The 18741-nt window shown below is 48.7% G+C and overlaps 2 protein-coding genes across 7 annotated transcripts; both read left to right on the top strand.

Annotated features, from left to right (window-relative positions):
* Positions 1-658: 658 nt before the first annotated feature.
* LILRA5 (leukocyte immunoglobulin like receptor A5) lies at positions 659-7857 on the top strand. 5 transcript variants are annotated; one of them, XM_039244192.1, is made up of 9 exons: positions 659-728; positions 989-1072; positions 1227-1262; positions 1443-1727; positions 1868-2170; positions 2309-2371; positions 2748-2798; positions 6843-6893; positions 7039-7857. In XM_039244192.1, the coding sequence occupies exons 2-9, from the start codon at positions 1039-1041 to the stop codon at positions 7173-7175; spliced, it is 960 nt and encodes a 319-aa protein (XP_039100123.1). In that variant the 5' UTR covers positions 659-728; positions 989-1038; the 3' UTR covers positions 7176-7857. The 5 variants fall into 5 exon arrangements, with proteins under 5 accessions (XP_039100123.1, XP_039100124.1, XP_039100125.1 ...); XM_039244193.1 differs by lacking the exon at positions 2309-2371 and having other exon boundaries at positions 660-728; XM_039244194.1 differs by lacking the exons at positions 1227-1262; positions 2309-2371 and having other exon boundaries at positions 660-728.
* A 2199-nt stretch (positions 7858-10056) lies between these two features.
* On the top strand, positions 10057-18519 carry LOC120239728 (leukocyte immunoglobulin-like receptor subfamily A member 2). Of its 2 annotated transcripts, none has more exons than XM_039244185.1 (8): positions 10057-10456; positions 10673-10708; positions 10874-11158; positions 11303-11602; positions 11829-12110; positions 12391-12690; positions 18020-18067; positions 18210-18519. In XM_039244185.1, exons 1-8 carry the CDS (start codon positions 10408-10410, stop codon positions 18344-18346), a joined length of 1437 nt encoding a protein of 478 aa, XP_039100116.1. In that variant the 5' UTR covers positions 10057-10407; the 3' UTR covers positions 18347-18519. The 2 variants fall into 2 exon arrangements, with proteins under 2 accessions (XP_039100116.1, XP_039100115.1); XM_039244184.1 differs by having other exon boundaries at positions 18017-18067.
* The last annotated feature ends 222 nt before the right edge of the window (positions 18520-18741 follow it).

The following is an 18741-nucleotide window of genomic DNA, read 5'->3' as shown; positions in this document are numbered from 1 at the left end:
GAGCTTTGAAATCAATTACACTGCTAGTTAAAATCATCCCACAAAACTCACTGCAGGCCCGGAAAATTTTACTATGAGCTCCTCCAAACAATTATGGAAGACAAACACCATTGGTATAGACATTTTTATAGCAAATGCACTCCTGCACATTTTCATAGCTAGCATGAACACCCAACAAGAAAATTTAGAGAAGAATATCACACTTCAGTCTCCGACATACTTTTAGATGTAAAATAGCTTTAAAAATGGGGAGAAATGTCTGGTTACATTACTGTTCAATTCACATGCATAAAGGGTAGTAGACAAATATTTCAATAAGGAAGAATTCTCCCCAACAAATCAGGGATTTAATCTAGGCACTGTCCCCTAAATCTTACAGACAGGTTCCCAGAATGAAGAGGAGGGCTCTGCCCCGGAGACAAGGGGCACTGAGGAAGCAGGAGGGGCTCGCAGCTGTGTTCCCAGGGCTTGGGGCGTGGACGCTGTCATGGGGAAATAGAGGAGTCCATGAATGCTGACACAGAAAGAAAACCTAAATCTTGTGCCAGGAGTGAAGTCTTGTTTCCTTCCCTATTTTCTTGTATTTCTCCTCTGTGCGCATTGTCACAGTGACCTCAGCCTGCGTCGTGCAGAAATGTCACAGGGGTGTCCGCACTGACATGAGGCCTCAGAGGAGCTGGAATCCTCATCCTCTGCAGCATCTCTGGGCCCTGGGGACCCCGTGTGAGGTGAGGACCCCCGGGGATGGCTGAAAATGAAGGAGGCCCCATAGGGGAGGCTCTGGGAGGGAAGGATGTGCAGTCATTTCCTCACCTGGACGGGGCATCTCAGGAAGCCTTGGGTCCACTTGCTGCACCACCATGGACACCAGAGTTGGACCCCTGAGGACCATCTGTTCCCCTTCCTGTGGGGCTGCTGACGTGACCACCCCATGACCAGCAGACCAGCCTCCAAGTGGCCATACCCTGTGCTTCTGTCTGATCTGCAGGCACTGAGGTCCCTCCCCGTACCCAGCTGGGTCCAGAGGCAGGAGAAGCCATGACCCCCACCCTCACGGCCCTGCTCCTCCTCGGTGAGATCTCAGGAGGGGAGGGGATGCCCTAGTCTGGGAGGGACCTGCCTCACAGCCAGCCCCTGGGCTGCCAGAGACCCCAGGCACAGGAGGCTCATGGGGAGGAGGGTTCTGCTCAGGATTTGGGGCAAATCTCTCAGGGATTCTCTTGCAGGGCTGAGTGTGGTCCCCAGGACCCTAGTGCAGTCAGGTGAGTGTGTCCCCAGGGATCCATCCCACCTCTCACTGGGGACAGGGCTCACCCACCAGGCATCTGGGAATAGAGAATAGTAGTTCTGGGTGGATGGAGAGGGGACGTCTGGGGGCTTAGAGCTGAGCTGGGAACTGGGGGTGGGGAAGGTCTCGTGATCCAGACTCTGTTTCCTTCCAGGGACCCTCCCCACACCCACCATCTGGGCTGAGCCAAGCCCTGTGGTCCCCTGGGGGACACCTGTGACCATCTGGTGTCAGGGAATCCTGGAGGCCCAGCAGTTCTATCTGGATAGAGACAGACAATCAGTGACCTGGGACAGACAGCCTGCACTGGATCCCAGGAACAAGGTCAAGTTCTCCATCATATACATGACAGAGCAATATGCAGGATGGTATCGCTGTCACTATCAAAGTCCCTCTGGCTTGTCAGAGCACAGTGAACCCCTGGAGCTGGTGGTGACAGGTGCGAGCCCCTCAGGGTCCCAGCCCCAGGCTCTGCCCTCAGGGAGGGGGGTCTGTTCTCATGGAGTCTCTCACAGTCCTGTCCTGGGGACACTGTGGGGGGAACTGAGTCCTATTTAACACTCCCTCCTCCTCTCCTAGGATTCTATCGCAAACCCAGTCTCTCAGCCCTGCCCAGCCCCGTCGTGACCGCAGGAGGGAAGGTGACCCTCCAGTGTGCCTCATGGGAGAAATTCGACAGGTTCGTCCTGATGAAGGAAGGAGAACCCAGGCCCTCCTCGACCCTGGACTCCCAGAGACACACCCGTGGGCAGTTCCAGGCCCTGTTCCCTGTGGGTCCCGTGAACCCTGGGCTCAGGTGGACGTTCAGATGCTATGGCTATTACAGCAACACCCCCCAGATGTGGTCACTCTCCAGCGACCCCTTGGAGGTCCTGATCTCAGGTGAGGGAGTCCAGCCCTATACCCTCTGTGTTCTGATGATCTATTCAGGTCTCTGTCCTCAAGAATTACCTGGGCTGGGATGGGAGAGAGGGGGGCTCTGAGGGAGGGTCACTCAAAGGGAGATCTGTCCCTCATTAGGCCAAGAGAGGCCCTCTGACACCTGCCCACCCTTTGTCCCTCTCCTGGGTCTAAAGATGCCAGGTGAGCAGTGGGACGCTCTTGGGGAGGCCACAGGGCAGGTGTAGAAGTCTGAGTAAGATGGGGACTCCCAGGTCAGCCCCAACCCCCTCACAGGATCCAACTCAAGACTGGTGTGCTACTGGGGTCTGTTTATGCTCCTTCTGAGCACAGACCACCCAAGATCAGTTCTGAGAGCCCCTCAGAAGATCTAACACCCCCTCAGGTACTTAGAAACAATCTCGTGTCTCAGGGACACTGAGATTCCAATAGAGATGACTGGGTGACCACATGTGTCTAGGGGCTCTGAGGCTGGGCCACGGGGCACACGGGGGAGGAGACTGTGAGCAGAGACTAAGGGAAGCTGAGCCCTCTACTCAGATATCGCCTTTTTCCCCAGGGCCCTCTGGAGACCCTGGCCCCTCACCCACAGGTCCCAGCTCAACTGCTGGTGAGTCACGGGGGATTCTGTCCTGGGGTTTCAGAGATGCCAGGACGACCCCCAGGCCAGGGGCTCTGGGCCCAGGGGTGGGGGAGGAGGGCTAGGGTGGTCATGGCACAGGGAGAGGGTGGGGGCCCAGCTGGGGAGCAGCAGCCAGGCTGCGCTGGGGAGCTCGGCAGCCCCACCACCTCACCTTCCTGTCCTTTGATGATGAAGTATGGGGTGCGATTAACTGGGGAGGGGTCTCAGTGCTCCCTGAGATGGCAATTTGGGGCAGGACCCTGGTCCTAGGGGAGGAGTCCCTCCCTATCCCTGACCTCTCTGAGCAGAAAAGACCCTCCCTGTCCCTGTCCTCTTTGAGCAGAAAAGATCAGCTCAGGACCCTGTCTACAGGAAATTCTGAGACAGGATGCAATAAAGGGATCACAAGGGGCAGTTCCACAGAGGAGGGTCCACCCAGGCGAGCTGGAACAGGTAGGAATCCTCACCCCTGCAGTCTCAGATGGGGCTGAGGAGAGAGAGGCACGGACTTAGACACCTTGACCCTGAGAGGAGATGAGGTCAGACTGAGGTTACAAGGCAGAAGTCCCACACACATTCCCCCTGGTGTTTCTGGCTCAGAAGTAGGGTACTGGCTGCTAGTCACGGCCAGGAGCACGGCAGCTGCTCAGGCAGACAAAGATGGCCTGTGGGGGCTGAGTCTTTGTGCGCTCAGCTCTCCTGGGAGATGGGGCTTCTCAGAAAGGAGTTCCCTGTCTGAGAAAGGGGGCTGCCAGCACTGATCTCATTTCTGACCTTCCTCTCCCCAGAACCCAGACCTGGGAAGGTTCAGGAAGCTGTGGGAGATGCAGGTGCATGCAATTTTGGGCATCTGGCCTGGGCCTCAGCAGAGCGTGAGGAAGTCCCAGTATGATGGAGACAATGGAGATTAGTAAATCCCCACTGATTTAGCATCTCAGCTCCTCCTCATCCCACACAAAACCGTGGGACTTTGTACTAAAAGCCACCCAGCCCTTGTTAGCACAGGACAATTTCTAGGCCCCCCAGCCCAGCCAGGTTTGGAGAATTTGTGGGATATAGGATGGAGGGGGTGGGTTTGCAGCACTTGGTGTCCAGGCCTGACTTGGAGCACAGGGAAGATGTTGGGCTGGTGGAGGTGGTAATCTGGGACAGGCATAGAGGGCAGACAGACACTCCTTTGGCAGTTCATACCTCCCATCTCCAAGAGACCCAGAGTATGGAGCCTTTCACCCCCACCCGAGGAGGTCCTCGAGCCCTCTCTCGCCATGACTAGAGCTGCTCAGGCCAAGGTGGGATTTGCTGTGGGTGCAGGTGGACAATCCCCTAAAGAGAAGCCTCCCGCCTGTGGGCACCACTCTGCTGCCCCTGTGCTCCCCTGGGGGCCTCCGTGCCACTCAGGGCACACCTGAGACCAGGTGCTATGCATGGCTCCTGAGAGCCCCCAGAGACACTGCACAGCTCGTCAGTGGGAAATTCGTGTCCTCTCTGCACTGTGTGTGGAAGCTCATCAAGTGTCACTCTGCCTACTTCTCAGAACTTTTAAAGTGATCCTTGCAGGTATAAATTTACAGTATGAGGATGTATGACTTAAAAGTTTTAAAAAAATTCTCCTATTTCATTGGGATTAGATGAAACATATTCATTATGGAGAATAATTTATGATTATAAAGTTTTCTTTTATACAAATGGTTAGAAATGAGGTTTATAAATGATACAGATACATTCTAAAGTTTTATTCATTATTTTGTCTACACTCAAAGCTGAAAAGTTGTTCAACTACTTTATTCATTTATAAATATGATCTTTATTTCTTTATACTTTCTAAATAATAGCTAAGTATAGAAAACAACAATACTGGTTTGGTTAAATTAATTTTATATTCTATTATTCTACTAACTTAGTACAGACTTTCTACCTTTCAGTTGCTTTGCAATTGATCTCCTTTGATTTATTGACAATAATTTTATCAAACTCAAAAAAAGGAAACTTATCTCTTTATTTCCAGATTGTGTGCCAATTTTATTTACAGCAAAAACCTTATAATAATGATGACAAAATAAGACATTAATACAAAACTGATTGTTGCTTTAAGAAAATATCTTCATTGATAGCTCTAATTATTTTAAGGCAAACACATAATAAATCTATGTATTTATACATATAGCAATACTAACCTGTCCATTTCAGTCCATTTTTCAGCTACATTCATGTTTTATTAGAAAAATTTTTTCTTTTCTTTTTTTCTAATGTTTATTTATTTTTGAGAAAGAGAGAGACAGAGAGTGAATGGGGGAGGGACAGAGAGAGAGAGAGAAGCATAGAATCCAAAGCAGGCTCTAGGCTCTGAGTTGTCAGCACACAACCTGATGTGGGACTCAAACCCATGAATCATGAGATCATGACCTGAGCCGAAGTTGGAAGCTTAACCAACTGAGCCACCCAGGCACCCCAGAAAATAATTCTTTACTTAATACAAATTAGGAATTATTTCTGGGCTTATACAATTCCAGGCTTATTCTTTTAAATTTGTAGCCCCAGTGAGATACAGTTAAAAGACTTCTTGGTATCAAAGATTTGCATACAGCCCACTGAATGATATCTATTCTTCATACTCTGAATTCTATAAGCTTATTTAGAATTTTCACATGGAGATTTATAATTAGACTGATCTATAATTTTTTATCTTGTTGCATTTTATGTGAAATAGATTGAAATAAGTTTGCAGGATTACCTAATTTTGTGCTCACCAACCAGTTTTATAACAACATTGATTTTCTCTGCTCTTTATGGCTTTGAGACCAGAAGTGTGACATCCTTGGTTCTGGATATTTATATAGAGAGGAGAGAGTTGTCTTTGAAGATAAAAATCAACTGACTAATGTTCTCCCTTGAATTACATTAGTTTTCAGAGTTGTGACTGACAGACTGAGTTAGAGAGAGTGAGGAGGAGGAGAAGGAAGAGAACAGTGGTGATGATGATGGTGGTAGTATTGATGATGATGGTGATGATGATGATGATGGTGGTGGTAATGATGATAATGGTGGTGGTGGTTATGGTGATGATCATGATGAGGATGGTGATGATGGTGGTAGTGATGGTGGTGATGATCCATAATGAAGATGGGGATGATCATAATGGTGATGATGATAGTGAAGAAGATGGTGACAGTGGTGATAATGGTGATGATGAAGATGATGGTGGTGATAATGGTGGTGGTGGTGATGATGATGATGATGGAGCCTCCCTCATCTATCCTGTCACACCTGGCCCATCTCCCATGCACCACCCCTCCCCCATCCCAACTCCCTATTCTCCTCTGGACCCTCCGACAAACATAGACATGGCTTCACTTACTTCTGAAGAGCATGCTTAGATCTTTCTGGGGACCTACTCTTCCCATACACCTTGTCTAGGTCTTCACATTGCTCCTCTCAGCCTCTTTCTCCTATTGAGGAATCAACTTAAATGTCCTCTCCAAGTGTAACCCTCACTCTGACATTGTTCAGACGTATCTCCTTCCTACCTAGGGTATTTCAAGTAATTACCACAATCTAGGCTGTATGCATTGAATTCTCTCTCTCTCTTTCTCAATATATTCATATATATCACTATATATATTTTATATATTTATGAGCAGCCCCTCATTCATGGACACTGGATCCTGAATTGTTGAAAAATACAAGTTGTTCTAGCCACAAGAGGTAGCTTAGGTGCTCAGAATAAACACAGAGAATATGGAGCTCAAGTACTTCTGTATTGAGAGATGATTTATCTCACTAAATTCTGAGTTAGGGGACACAGGAAGACTCTGCTCCACACCAATTCAGAAGCAAATTCTAAATTCAAAAAAGATAGGGAGACTGAAATAATTCATTCGAAACAGAGAGAATCCTTCTATAACAGAAAGTGTCCATTAAGACTGCATAACAGTTATAGCACGAGAACAAGGGGAAGTATAAGAACACACAGCCTGGGGGACAAGTTTAAGTCTCATCAGAAACTCATCTTTCTCCACATTTTGTGGCTCTCAGGAGCAGCTGGCACCATCAGCCCATCACAAGACAGGCCAGATCGCAACACTGGTGAGTAGGAGAAGGTCTCAGTTATGGAAGTGGCGTGGAGAGTATAGTCCTGTCAAGGGGAGGTGGGTGTCTTGCGTGGACATCCGGGATCTGGGTTGATTTGGGTCTCCCTGACTTCAGTGACCTCTTTGTCCTCAATTCCTAGCCTCCCTCCCCAAAGATCACACAGTGGAGAATCTCATCCGCATGGGCATGGCTGGCTTGATCCTGCTGGTCCTCGGGATTCTGCTATTTCAGGATCACTCCAGTCAGAGAGGAGTCAAAGATGAAGCCAGGAGGTAAATTCAAGAGAGAACAATGCAACAATCAGAATGGCAGAGTCTGGGAAACACCTTGTGTGCCTAAGAAGTTCTGGAATAATATGTTGGGCATGAGCTGTGGGAACTGTCAACATGCCCAGACCAGTCCTCATACTCTGTGACATCATCTCCAACCTCCAAGGACTTATTCCACATACCACATGACACAGTGGTCAAGTACATATCTTTTGTCATTATTTGACACCCATCACATTCCCAAGACTAATAGTGATCAGAGAACAGTATCCATGTGAATTTAGCACGTACTTTAGTTTTCATGCTTGGTACATTGTATGAAATATAGTTGACTTTTGTATATATTCCTTGCCAGGATGGATGGATTCAGGATTGATTATAAATGGAAAGACAGACATAAAAGTTTACCTCTACACAAACATAGCAATCTGCAATAAATCAACTCAGCATCCTCCGTGGCTGCCTTCACCTTGAAAGGTGAATTAGGTCGCCTGCTCAGTCCTGGTACAAAGATTTCCTGTTTTGTATTCCACTCACAGAGACTTAGCAAAAAAGTAGTGAACTAACATGAGCCCATCAAACACAAAGCAAACTATAGAGGCAGAGTCTCCTACATGACATGAGCAGCATAGAAAACGAACAGGCAGACACTGAGGGAGGCAAACCATAAGAGACTTTTAAATACAGTGAACAACCTGAGGGTCACTGGAGGGGAGGTGGGTGGAGGGTGGGATAGATGGGTGATGGGCACTAAGGAGGTCACTTGTTGGGATGAACATTGGGGGTTATATGTTAGAGATGAATCACTGAGTTCTACTCCTGAAATCAATACTACAGTCTATGTTAACTAACTTGAATTTAAATAAATAAACTTGAAAAAAGAAAGGTGCATTTTCCAAAGAAAGAAAGAACATGAACAGGCAGTACCCCACGTTCAAATACCAATGTGGTGACTGTAGGGCATGAGCCTAGTTCAGAGCCCTGTCTGATCACCTAGGTCACTGCCCATGCATCCAGATCCACACAGAGCAGAGGCTGTCTGGTTATTGCACACAACAGTATAGATCAGCATTTTCTCACATGTCCCAGGTGCCAGGGTCTGCATTGGGTGCTGCACACACCCTATTGATGAGTCTTTACCAGCGAAATATTAGGTAGGGATCATCTCTTCCCTTATATAGATGACTTCAGGCTCATGAAGTAATTTGTCAAAATACACTGGATTGGGGCAACTGTCTACAAATAGGTCTGTTTCCAATTATCTGCCAGTTCCACCTCACTGATTCCACGTTGGTATAAAGCATAACATGGTCCTGAAAATTCGTGGGGGCACCTGGGTGGCTCAGTGGATAAGTGTCTGACTTTGGCTCAGGTCATGGTCTCACAGTTTGTGAGTTCAAGACCCGTGTTGGGCTCTGCGCTGACAGCTCAGAGCCTGGAACCTGCTTTGGATTCTGTGTCTCTTGTCTTCTGTGCCCCTCTTCTGCTTGCACTCTGTCTCTCTATATATATCTCTCTCAAAACTAAATAAGCATTTAAAATTAAAAAAAAAAAGAAATTTGTAAAAAGATCTCATGGTAAGTGCTCTTACCACAATGAAAAACAAAAGAGAAAACAGAACTTCACACAGGTGATAGAGCAGACACTTATGCAAGCATGTTCATAGAAGGACTCAAAATACAAAAGTGAAACAATCCAAATGTCCAGCAACTAAGAATGAATAAGGAAACATTTTTTAAAAACCAAAAAAACAAACAAAAAACTATTAATTGCCTCCAACTAGTGCTTTGTGCTAAGCAGGAGACAGAATCCAGTGTCCAGAAGAGGTCATATCTTGGGGACAAGATTTGAGGAGGCAGGAATGACTCGGGTTTTGATGGAGAGAAAATGCTGCTGTCACAGAAAGAGAACGTCGGAGAGAGGAAGTGTGTGAGAGAGAAACAAACCCACAAGCCCCAGCCCAGATCAGGGGGTGCTTCCGTCTGTGAGTCACTGAACCCTGTTATAACGTGTTCCCCATCCTTCTTCTCCTGGGATCACCCAGCCTGTGACAGCCCCATTGGGTCCTCCGGTCAACCAAGGCACGTGTGGGATGCCTCTCAATTCCTCCCACAGCTCACACGACGACAGTCCAGACAGTTCTGCCGCGGAATCTCCTTCCATGACCCCGTCCTGCACCACAGTGAAGTGCAGTCAAAGACTCCAGATGTCATGTTGAAGCCACCATACCAGTTTCCTTCCGGTCCCCCACTCCAGGCCTCACCCCCGATGAAGAGTTTTATTCTCATGGCCCCAAACGTACCTGTCGCTGACCCTCCCCTGACGCGCGAACTGCCCACCTGTCTCCGCCTTCCTCCCATGAGACCCACATCTCCATGTGCTGACACGAACTGAGCTAACCCCTCCGGCCCAGCAGGACCCACTCCTCCCCACAGGCAAACTCATCTCAGTTCGCCCTCCCTCCCCAGAACCACACACACAGAGTTATAACTACACGTGTCTTCCCGGCTTGTGCTCTCTGAGCACATCAGAACGGAGCAGACTCTTCCCAAACCTCCAAGGCCATGAAAACAGTAAAGAACTCCCACTGCCTCTCCCCACTCAACTGTAAATGTATTTGTTACTGGGATTGTGTGAGTGGAACCCAAGAACCTATAACACCATGTAGAATTCAAATCATGTAGTGGTTGGATTAAGGTCAAACTGTTACCACTGCTGATTATCAACCCCATCCTCCTATACAAATGAATCTGCAGGGCCTGGTGTCATGACTGGATGTGGAAACTATTTACTAAACGTTAGTTGATTGGCAGGAAGGTGGAAGGAAGGAAGAAACTTTGCATTTACGAGACTCAGGAAAGGGAAGTGTCTCACCCAGATCTCACAGCCTCTGTAAGGGGCACAGGCAGAACCAGAACTGAAATAGGACCCGTCCCCCAGCCCCGGCCCTCCCTCCCTCCCCCGTGTCCCAGAGCAGAGTCCCTCCCTGGACTGGGCTTGGTGGGGAGCGGGCAGGGTGTGTGGGGTCTGGTGAGACTCACATCTGGTCTGAAAGGTCACGGGGCCTCTGCTGTCGGGCCTCCCTTCAGGGAGAGCACAGCGGGGCCCTGCAGGGCTCTTCCCCTTCCTGGGAGGCCCCTCATGTGACGGGGAACACGGAGCCCGGGCTGTCACACCCCGCGCATGTGTCTGTCCTACAGGCTCTGAGGACTCTGCAAGCTGTCTGCACCGCCGGGACCATGGGAGGCAGCTTCAGGACCCCGACCCTCACTGCCCTTCTGTGCCTCGGTGAGCTTTCTGGCAAGAGGAGGGATGGGGTCGGCCTCCCTCCTGCCTCTGCAGGTCCTGGTCTCAGACCCCAGGACTAGGGGACACACTGGGGGCAGGACTTCTGGGGGAGGAGAGTGCTCAGCTCAGACTGGCCCCAGTGGTCAGTGGACCTGACCAGGCCTGGAGCAGCTACATGGGGGAGGGGGGGCACTCTCACAGGGAACTCTCTTCCAGGGCTGTGTCGGGACCCGTGGGGCCAGGTACAGGCAAGTGAGTGCTCCCCAGACTCCCTGTTTCCACCCAACAACCCGCTGGGCAGCTGGGGTCACAGAGGGTCTGGGCTGATGGCGACCAGTCCGGGAGGGGAATTGGGGTGACAGGTGGGAAACAAGGGAGAAGGCCACGCTCCTAATTCCTCATCTGATTCCTTTCCAGGGTCCCCCTCCAGACCCTCCATCTGGGCTGACCCCAGCCCCAACGTCACCAACTGGAGCCCTGTGACCATCTGGTGTCAGGCGCCTTGGCAGGCTGATGTCTTCTATCTGTATAGAGAGAGGGCCTCTAGACACATGTCCATGGAGATCTCACAGGATTCCAGCAACAAGGCCAGTTTCTCCCTTGAACTCGCTAGCCAGCATGATGCAGGGAGATACCAGTGTCAGTATCACAGCCGGAACGGCTGGTCAGAGGGGAGTGACTTCCTGACCTTGGTGGTGACAGGTAAGGTGGGAGCTGCCCCCCGCCCCGGGGCCCCTCCTCCAGGTGGAAGGGAACAGAGTGTGGCCTGAGGGGGACCCTCGCTCACAGTCCACACTGGGGTACAGGGGCGATGGCCCCTGTAACACTGACCCTCCTTCTCCTCAGGAGTGTACCCAGCACCCTCCCTCTGGGCCATCCCAGGCCCCATGGTGGCCTCAGGAGGGAACGTGTCCCTTTCCTGTAGCTCACAGATCCCACGGCAGACCTTCCGTCTGCTGAAGGAGGGGGGAGCTGACGCGCCCCGACACCTGGAATTGAAGTTCCCTCGTGAGAAGAGGCAGGCGCTCTTCTCTGTGGGCCCTGTGAGCCCCTCCCACGGGGGGACCTACAGGTGCTACGTTTCTCCAGCTTCCTACCAGTACACGTGGTCACTCCCCAGTGAGCCCCTGCACCTTCAGGTCACAGGTGAGGGGGCCCCACCCTGCCCCATCTATTTCTGGGCCCCAAATGACTGACCTAAGCCATGTGCCCAGTGGAGCCCTGGGGGTGATGGGGGCTGAGTGACACTGGTCTTCTGAAGTCAGGCCACAGATGGGAGCCGTGGAGGGGGGACCCACGAGAGCCTCACCTCACACCCCTGGGCCAATGTGGGGTGTGCGTCCCCCCGGTACCACCGTCCCCTCCCGTGCAGGCGCCTACAGGGAGCCCACCCTCTCAGCCCAGCCGGGCTCGCTGGTGCAGCCCGGAGACTACCTGACCCTCCAGTGTCACTCGGAGGCCAGATCTGACACTTTCGCTCTGACGAAGGACGAGGGGCTCACACCTCCCGTGCGTCTAGATGGGCAGCCCAGCCCCGACTTCCCCCTGGGCCCAGTGAGCAGCTCCCACGGGGGCCGGTACAGATGCTATGGTGGACACAACCTCTCCTCCACGTGGTCGGCCCCCAGTGCCCCCCTGGACATCCTGGTCACGGGTGAGGCGCCCACTCCCCATATATGTCTACTCAGGGTGCTGGGACCGTGGTCACCCCTGGGGGTGATGGGGTCCAGGCAGAGGGTCAGGAGCAGAGGCTGAGCTGGGGCTTAGAAGGGGACAGTGCGGGCCAGGGAGACAAAGGACACCCATCCGAGAGGCAAGAGGAAATGAGAGGGGGTTACCCAGACCCCAGGAGAGAGCACAGTAGTCCCCCAGCTCAGGGTCCAGGGCGTGTGAGGAGGGGCGGATCTGTACAGGTCATGCATTTACTCCCACAGGACTGCTCAGGAAACCATCCCTCTCGGCCCAGCCGGGGTCCCTAGTGTCCTGGGGAGAGAACGTGACCCTGGAATGTCATTCTGAAATCTGGTTCGATACCTTCTACCTGTCCAAGGAGGGGTCACCTGCTCCTCCCCAGCACATTCGTCTACAGGACGCAGCTGCACCTTATCAGGTCAACTTCAGCTTTAGTCTTGTGACCTCAGACCATGAGGGGAGCTACAGGTGCTACGGCTCACAGAGCACCTCCCCCTACGTGTTGTCACAGCCCAGTGACCCCCTGGAGCTGCTGGTCTCAGGTGAGGGGCCCAGACTCCATGTCCATTTTGGGCCCAGACACTTGGGTCACTACCCTGCTACAGGAGAGCTTTGGGTTGAGATGAGGAGGAGGAGAAACGGGGATCAGCCACCAGGTGGAAAAGATGGAGAGCCCCATGTCCTCCATGTGTTACCACCACCAGAGGGACGGGGCAGCACCAGGTGTGTGCAGGGAGGAGACTGAAGAGTTTAAAGGATGAGCTTTGAGGAGAGCAGTAGTGCTGAGGGGGACGTGAGGACCACAGCCTCCTTCCTGTTTCAGGCAGCATTAAGAGTCTGTAGTCACCCCCATGGACAATCCTCATGTCTATGCTTCAAATATTTACAGAGGGGTTGTTCCCACAGCACCTGGGGCCACGGGAGGTGGGAAATGAAAGGAGAGGCAATCGTGTGCAGCAGCGTTGAGCTCATTGGTTCCGACTGGGTAGTCAGTGTAGGGGAAATGCATGAGGGAGAAGCCCAGTTGAGTGCAGAGAAAAGAGCTGACTCCGTTCTGCCCTTGGTGCTAATATCTAGAAAGTAAGAGTATCATGCTACCTATGGAAATAGGTCCATAATATGAAGGGCAGAGTAGGGGTATCCCTCATTTTCTGGCCAGGAGGATGGGGGATTCACTGGAAGTCTTAAGTCAGTTTGAGTCAGTTCAGCCACTCTTCACTGAGACATTGATAAAATCCTATTCACATCTGAACAGGAGAAATCCTGTTCTCCCAGCTGTCAAAGGCAGAATCCCATCCTGGATTTAAAAGTCTTAAAACGGTTCTGAGCTTTGGTACCAGTGAATTCTGTGGAACAAGTGTCAGGAATTCCTCTCTCTTGGGGCTTCAGTAACCACTGACATTCTTTGAAAGGAAAGAGGGAAAGGCTGGATTTCTCCCCAAATTCCATGAGCACATTGTCAGGTGGATCAGGCCATCCTCCAAAACATCTTTCCTAAGATTTCATGTTTCCTATTCTCTCCTCTCACTCTAGGGTACTTGGTATTTCTTGATATTTCTATTGTCATTTGATCAAAGGCTGTCTCATATCTGTAGATCTCTATATATTTGTTCATGTGTCCATCTGCATTTTTATTTTGCCATTTATCTTTATTTTGTTTCTTATCATTCTTCATATCTAGATGACAAATTGAATGATTAGGAGTGATGTGAATTATGCTAATCCTTGCTCCTAGAAAAATGCCTAATGTGTGGTATAGAATCCATCATTTATTTTCAAAAAGAATAGATTGATAATAAAAGAATAGAAACTGCTTTGGAAATAAAATAGTCACAAGTCAGGAGCTGGCTGAGGTGAAGGAATGAAAAGGTACCCAGCCTTTCACTCCATCACACTACTGATTCTCAGAGCAAAATGAAGACTCAAATGTTTATTTTTGCCTCCTAGTTAGATGGAAGATGAGAAGCTGGAGATGCTTCCCTCTAGGCATTGAGATTGACATTAGCCAGTTTCAGGGACTCCCTGGACATGACAGAAGAGATAACTTATGCGTTCCTATGTCTCCATAACCACACTCTATTTTTGACTTTCATGTGTAGCTGATATCCTCAGACCATCACAAAACAGGCCAGACTCCAAGAAGATGAGGAGAAATTCTTGGTTTTGGGGCTGGGTTGACAAGTTTCAAGTTCTGTCAATGAATTCAGGTGACCACAGTGGACATGCAGGCATCACAGCATGACTTCAGTCTGTCCTGATCACAACAATCACTTGGTCCACATTTTCTAGCTTCAAACAGCCAAGATTACACACTAGAGAATCTCATCTGAATGGATGATCTTTCTGAGTTCCATCAGCTCTGGGCTAAGCCTTAGGAAAGCCTGAGACAGTGACAAATGTGTGGATCTGGAGGCCTCCAAAGAGGAGGGTCCAGCCGAGGAGAGGGTGAAGAGACCAGGGCCTCCACATCAGGTGTCCCTGATTCTGAGTTTCAGCAGAGATGAGAGGCAGGGAGGCTGGATGCAGCGTGGGTAATTGAGGATGATCATGAGTAGACAGAGGCCTACTCACCTCCTGGTGTCTCTATATCAGAATCTGAACCGCAGTGTCAGCCCCCACAGGACACTCCCATAGAGAAGAGCCTTCCCTCCTGTGGGCACCACTCTGATGCCCCTTGTGCAGACCTGGGGGTTTTGAGCCACTCGGGGCACAACTGAGACCGGGAGTGGGGGGCATGCACAGCTCCCAGGAGTAATTATTTATCTATTTGGGATTTGTTTGGCTTTAAATGTTATTTATCATAATTTTTTAAATTTTTATTTATTTATTTCTAGGAGAGAGAGAGAGACAGCGTGAACAGGGGAGGGTCAGAGAGAGAGGGAGTCACAGACTGAAACAGGCTCCAGGCTCTGAGCTGGCAGTCAGCACAGAGCCCGACGCGGGGCTCGAACCCACAAACTGCGAGATCATGACCTAAGCAAAAGTTGGACGCTTAACCGACTAAGCCACCCAGGCGCCCCTATTTATCATAATTTTTTATTTTATATTTCTAAGCAATCAACTATTTTTCAATCGGACACTTCTGATTTACTGAAAATAATTACATACAACACAAAAAAATTGAAATCTCTCTTCTCCAGATTGTACATATATTCTATTTGCATCAAATACCACATGATACTAATGTCAATGTAAAATGCTAAAGATAGACGTGAAGCTCATTTTAAGAAAAATCTTCTTTTATCAGACAAATTATTTGCAGGCAAACAGCAGAAATCTCTGTCTTCTAAACACAGAATTACTGACTTATCTATTTTAGTTTATTTTTCCTTTACTTCAGGGTTTTATCAGGTGGAAAAAGTATTTTTAAGCAATGAATTAAGAATTTTTCTCCAGAAGGGGCGCCTGGGTGGCTTAGTCGGTTAAGCGTCCGACTTTCGCTTGGGTCATGATCTCGCGGTTCGTGGGTTCGAGCCCCGCGTCGGGCTCTGTGCTGACTGCCAGCTCAGAGCCTGGAGCCTGTTTCAGTCTGTGACTCCCTCTCTCTCTGACCCTCCCCTGCTCACGCTGTCTCTCTCTCTCTCTCTCCTAGAAATAAATAAAAATATTAAAAAAATAAATATGTAAAAAAAAAAAAGAATTTTTCTCCAGACAACTGAACATCTCATGAACAATTATATTTTCTCCTTGAATTTGGCCATGGTGAGATTCACTGAAAGTTCTTGACTTGTTCTATAACATCTATCATTCAAACACTCAGATGACATATGTCATTCATTCTTATTTTCTTTTTTTTTAATGTTTTAATGTTTATTTTTGAGAGAAACAGAGCGCAAGTGGGAGGGGGCAGGAGGAAGGGATACATAGAATCTGAAGCAGACTCCAGGCTCTGAGCTGTCAGCACAGAGCCTGATGTGAGGCTCGAACTCATGAACTGTGAGATCACAACCTGAGCCGAAGTTGGACACTTAACCGACTGAGCCACCCAGGCACCCAATTCCTATTTTCTGAATTGTATAAGCTTACTTAAAATTTTTACATGGAGATCTATAAAAAGCAGTGACCTAAAATTGGTTTTTGTTTTTTGAAACCATTTTTTTCATTTTTAGGTTAAAGCAGTTAAAATTTAGTTGAAGGATTACCTAAATTTTGTGCTCAGCTTTCTAACACCACCGACTTTCTCTCTTCTTTATTAAGATCAGAACTGTGACCTCCTTGGTTCTGGACATATAGATGGAGAGGAGAGGGTTGTCTTTTAAGATAAAAATCAAATAATTAGTCCTCTCTCCTTGAAATCTTACAGCAGTTCCTAGAGTTCTTCATGGCAGATAGACAGAAAGAAAGAAGGAAAGAATGACATGAGAAGGAGGAGGAATTGAAGGAGGAGAAAGATGACAATAATACTGATGATGGTGATGATGGTGATGATGATGAATATGAAGGTGATAATCATGGCAGTGGTCACAATCATGATGATGACAGTGGAGCTGATGATGATTATTGGTGATGGTGGTGATGGGGATGATAATGGTGATGGTACTGATGATGGTAACGATAATGATGATGATGGTGATGATTGTGATGGTGAAGTAACGATGATGATGAGGAGGAGGATGGTGTTGATGATGACAATGATCGTAAAGATGGTGGTGATGATGTTGAATGTGATGGTGGTCATCTTGATAGCGATCATCATGACGTTGACAGTGGTGATGGTGATGATGGTGATGATGTGGAATATGGTGGTGATGATGGTAATGATGAAGGTGATCATAACAATTATGATGATGAAGCTGGTGATGATGATGGTGATGATAATGATGGTGGTGGTAATGATAGTGGTTGTAGTTATGGTGATGATGATGGTGATGATTATGGTGATGATGATTATGGTGATGATGGTGATGATGGAGCTTCCCTCATCTATTTTGTCACACATGGCCTATTTCCCATCACCAGACCCCTAGATGCCACCTCCTTGTTCTCCTCTGGATCCTCCTACAACCACAGACATGGCTTCATTCCTTACTGAAAAGCATGCTTAGAACTTTTTGGGGACCTGCTCTTCCCACAGCCTGTGACTCACCTTCTCTGGTCTTCATGTGACTCCCCTCAGTCTCCTTCTCCTATTCAGGATTCAGCTGAAATGTCACCTCCAAGTGAGGCCTTCTCTGTGACACTGTTCAGAACTACCTGCCAATATAGACTCACACAGACTCACAATCTAAGGCAGAAATACCATTTAACGCCCCACCAAGTTGACAGCACCATTTAGAAAATATTATGCATATGCATAGGTGTGTATGTGTCACACTGTAAGCATACATAAATGTATGAAGAATTATTTAATGAAAGAATATGTGCACGAGAAATTTGCAGGTGAAGATTGAAAGGCTGACTGGAGGAAGGGAGCTGCTGGAGATTGAAAGGGAGCCTGCCCCAGAATTTCAACCTTCTGTGCTCCTGAAATTCAGCTTCTCATGAAGACCAATCCCTCATCTATAGATCCTGAGTTCTCAGTTGTTGAATAAATGCAAGCTTTCACCTACAACTTAGCTTGCATGGTCCTGTGCCCAGAATGAACAGGAGAATAGAGGGGTTCAATTGTTTCTGTACTTAGAGTCCAGTCTTCTCAGTAAAGCTGAGACTTTGGGGCACAACAAAGCTCTGCTCCAAAAAGTCAGAAGAAAGTCTGAATTCACAAAACACGGGGAGACAGAAATAATTCAATGAGAACAGAGGGGATGCTTAGGGACTACATAATAGTTATATCAAGAGAAGTAGGGGAGATAGAAGAACCCACAGCCCAGGGAATAAGTTTGAATTCATTTAGCTTCTCATCTTCCCCCGCTTTTCATTGGTTCTCAGAAGCAGCTGACACCATCATCTCATCACAAAACAAGTCATACCGCAGTAGTGGTGAATACGAGAACCTCAGTCATGGGATTAGTGTGGAGTGTGAAGTCCTGTCAAGGGGAGGTGGGTGCCCTGGGTGGACATCCAGGATCAGGACAATTTTGGTCTCTCTGATCTCAGTGACCTCTTTGTCCTCAATTCCTAGCCTCGCACTCCAAAGATTACACAGTAGAGAATCTCATCCGCATGGGCATGGCTGGCTTGATCCTGGTGGTCCTCGGGATTCTGCTATTTTGGGAATGGTACAGCCAGAGAGGAATCAAAGATGAAGCCAGGAGGTAAACACAAGAGCATCAGTGCAACAATCAGTGTGCCCAGGATTTTCTGGAATAGTATGTGGGGCATATGCCTTGTGAACTATCTGCAGGTCGTTGTGAGGAGGAGCCATGGCTTATGTGCAGGAACAATGCCTAGACTCCTGCCATTAAACTGTGGACTCTCCTTCCCAACCATCATTGAGTTGTCCTGACTGGTTCATCTTTCCCCCTTTGCTGAAACCAACTTACATCACAGATTGTAGATATCAGTCCACACCTTCATACATCATCATGCTCTGGCACAGTTTTAGGTAACCCATTTTTCTCCACTCCTAATCACCATTTATCTTGAAGTCCATGAAGAGGTTTCCATCCCTTCAGTTCAGACAATGCAGGCTGTTTTAAAGAATCATAAATCAG

Source organism: Hyaena hyaena, unplaced genomic scaffold (assembly GCF_003009895.1).
Source record: "Hyaena hyaena isolate Hyena2069 unplaced genomic scaffold, ASM300989v1 scaffold_235, whole genome shotgun sequence".
Classification (NCBI taxonomy): domain Eukaryota; kingdom Metazoa; phylum Chordata; class Mammalia; order Carnivora; family Hyaenidae; genus Hyaena; species Hyaena hyaena.
The sequence above is the reverse complement of the archived record's forward strand: the minus strand, read 5'-3'. Positions and strand labels throughout refer to the sequence as shown.

Bases quoted from the DNA above. Each gene is read 5' to 3' on its own strand.
- LILRA5 (XM_039244192.1), top strand. From the start codon at position 1,039: ATGACCCCCACCCTCACGGCCCTGCTCCTCCTCG. The intron at 1,073-1,226 runs GTGAGATCTCAG...ATTCTCTTGCAG, and splicing joins CACGGCCCTGCTCCTCCTCG to GGCTGAGTGTGGTCCCCAGG. The intron at 2,171-2,308 runs GTGAGGGAGTCC...GTCCCTCATTAG, and splicing joins CTTGGAGGTCCTGATCTCAG to GCCAAGAGAGGCCCTCTGAC.
- LOC120239728 (XM_039244184.1), top strand. From the start codon at position 10,408: ATGGGAGGCAGCTTCAGGACCCCGACCCTCACTGCCCTTCTGTGCCTC. The intron at 12,111-12,390 runs GTGAGGCGCCCA...TTACTCCCACAG, and splicing joins CCTGGACATCCTGGTCACGG to GACTGCTCAGGAAACCATCC. The intron at 18,068-18,209 runs GTGAATACGAGA...CTCAATTCCTAG, and splicing joins CAAGTCATACCGCAGTAGTG to CCTCGCACTCCAAAGATTAC.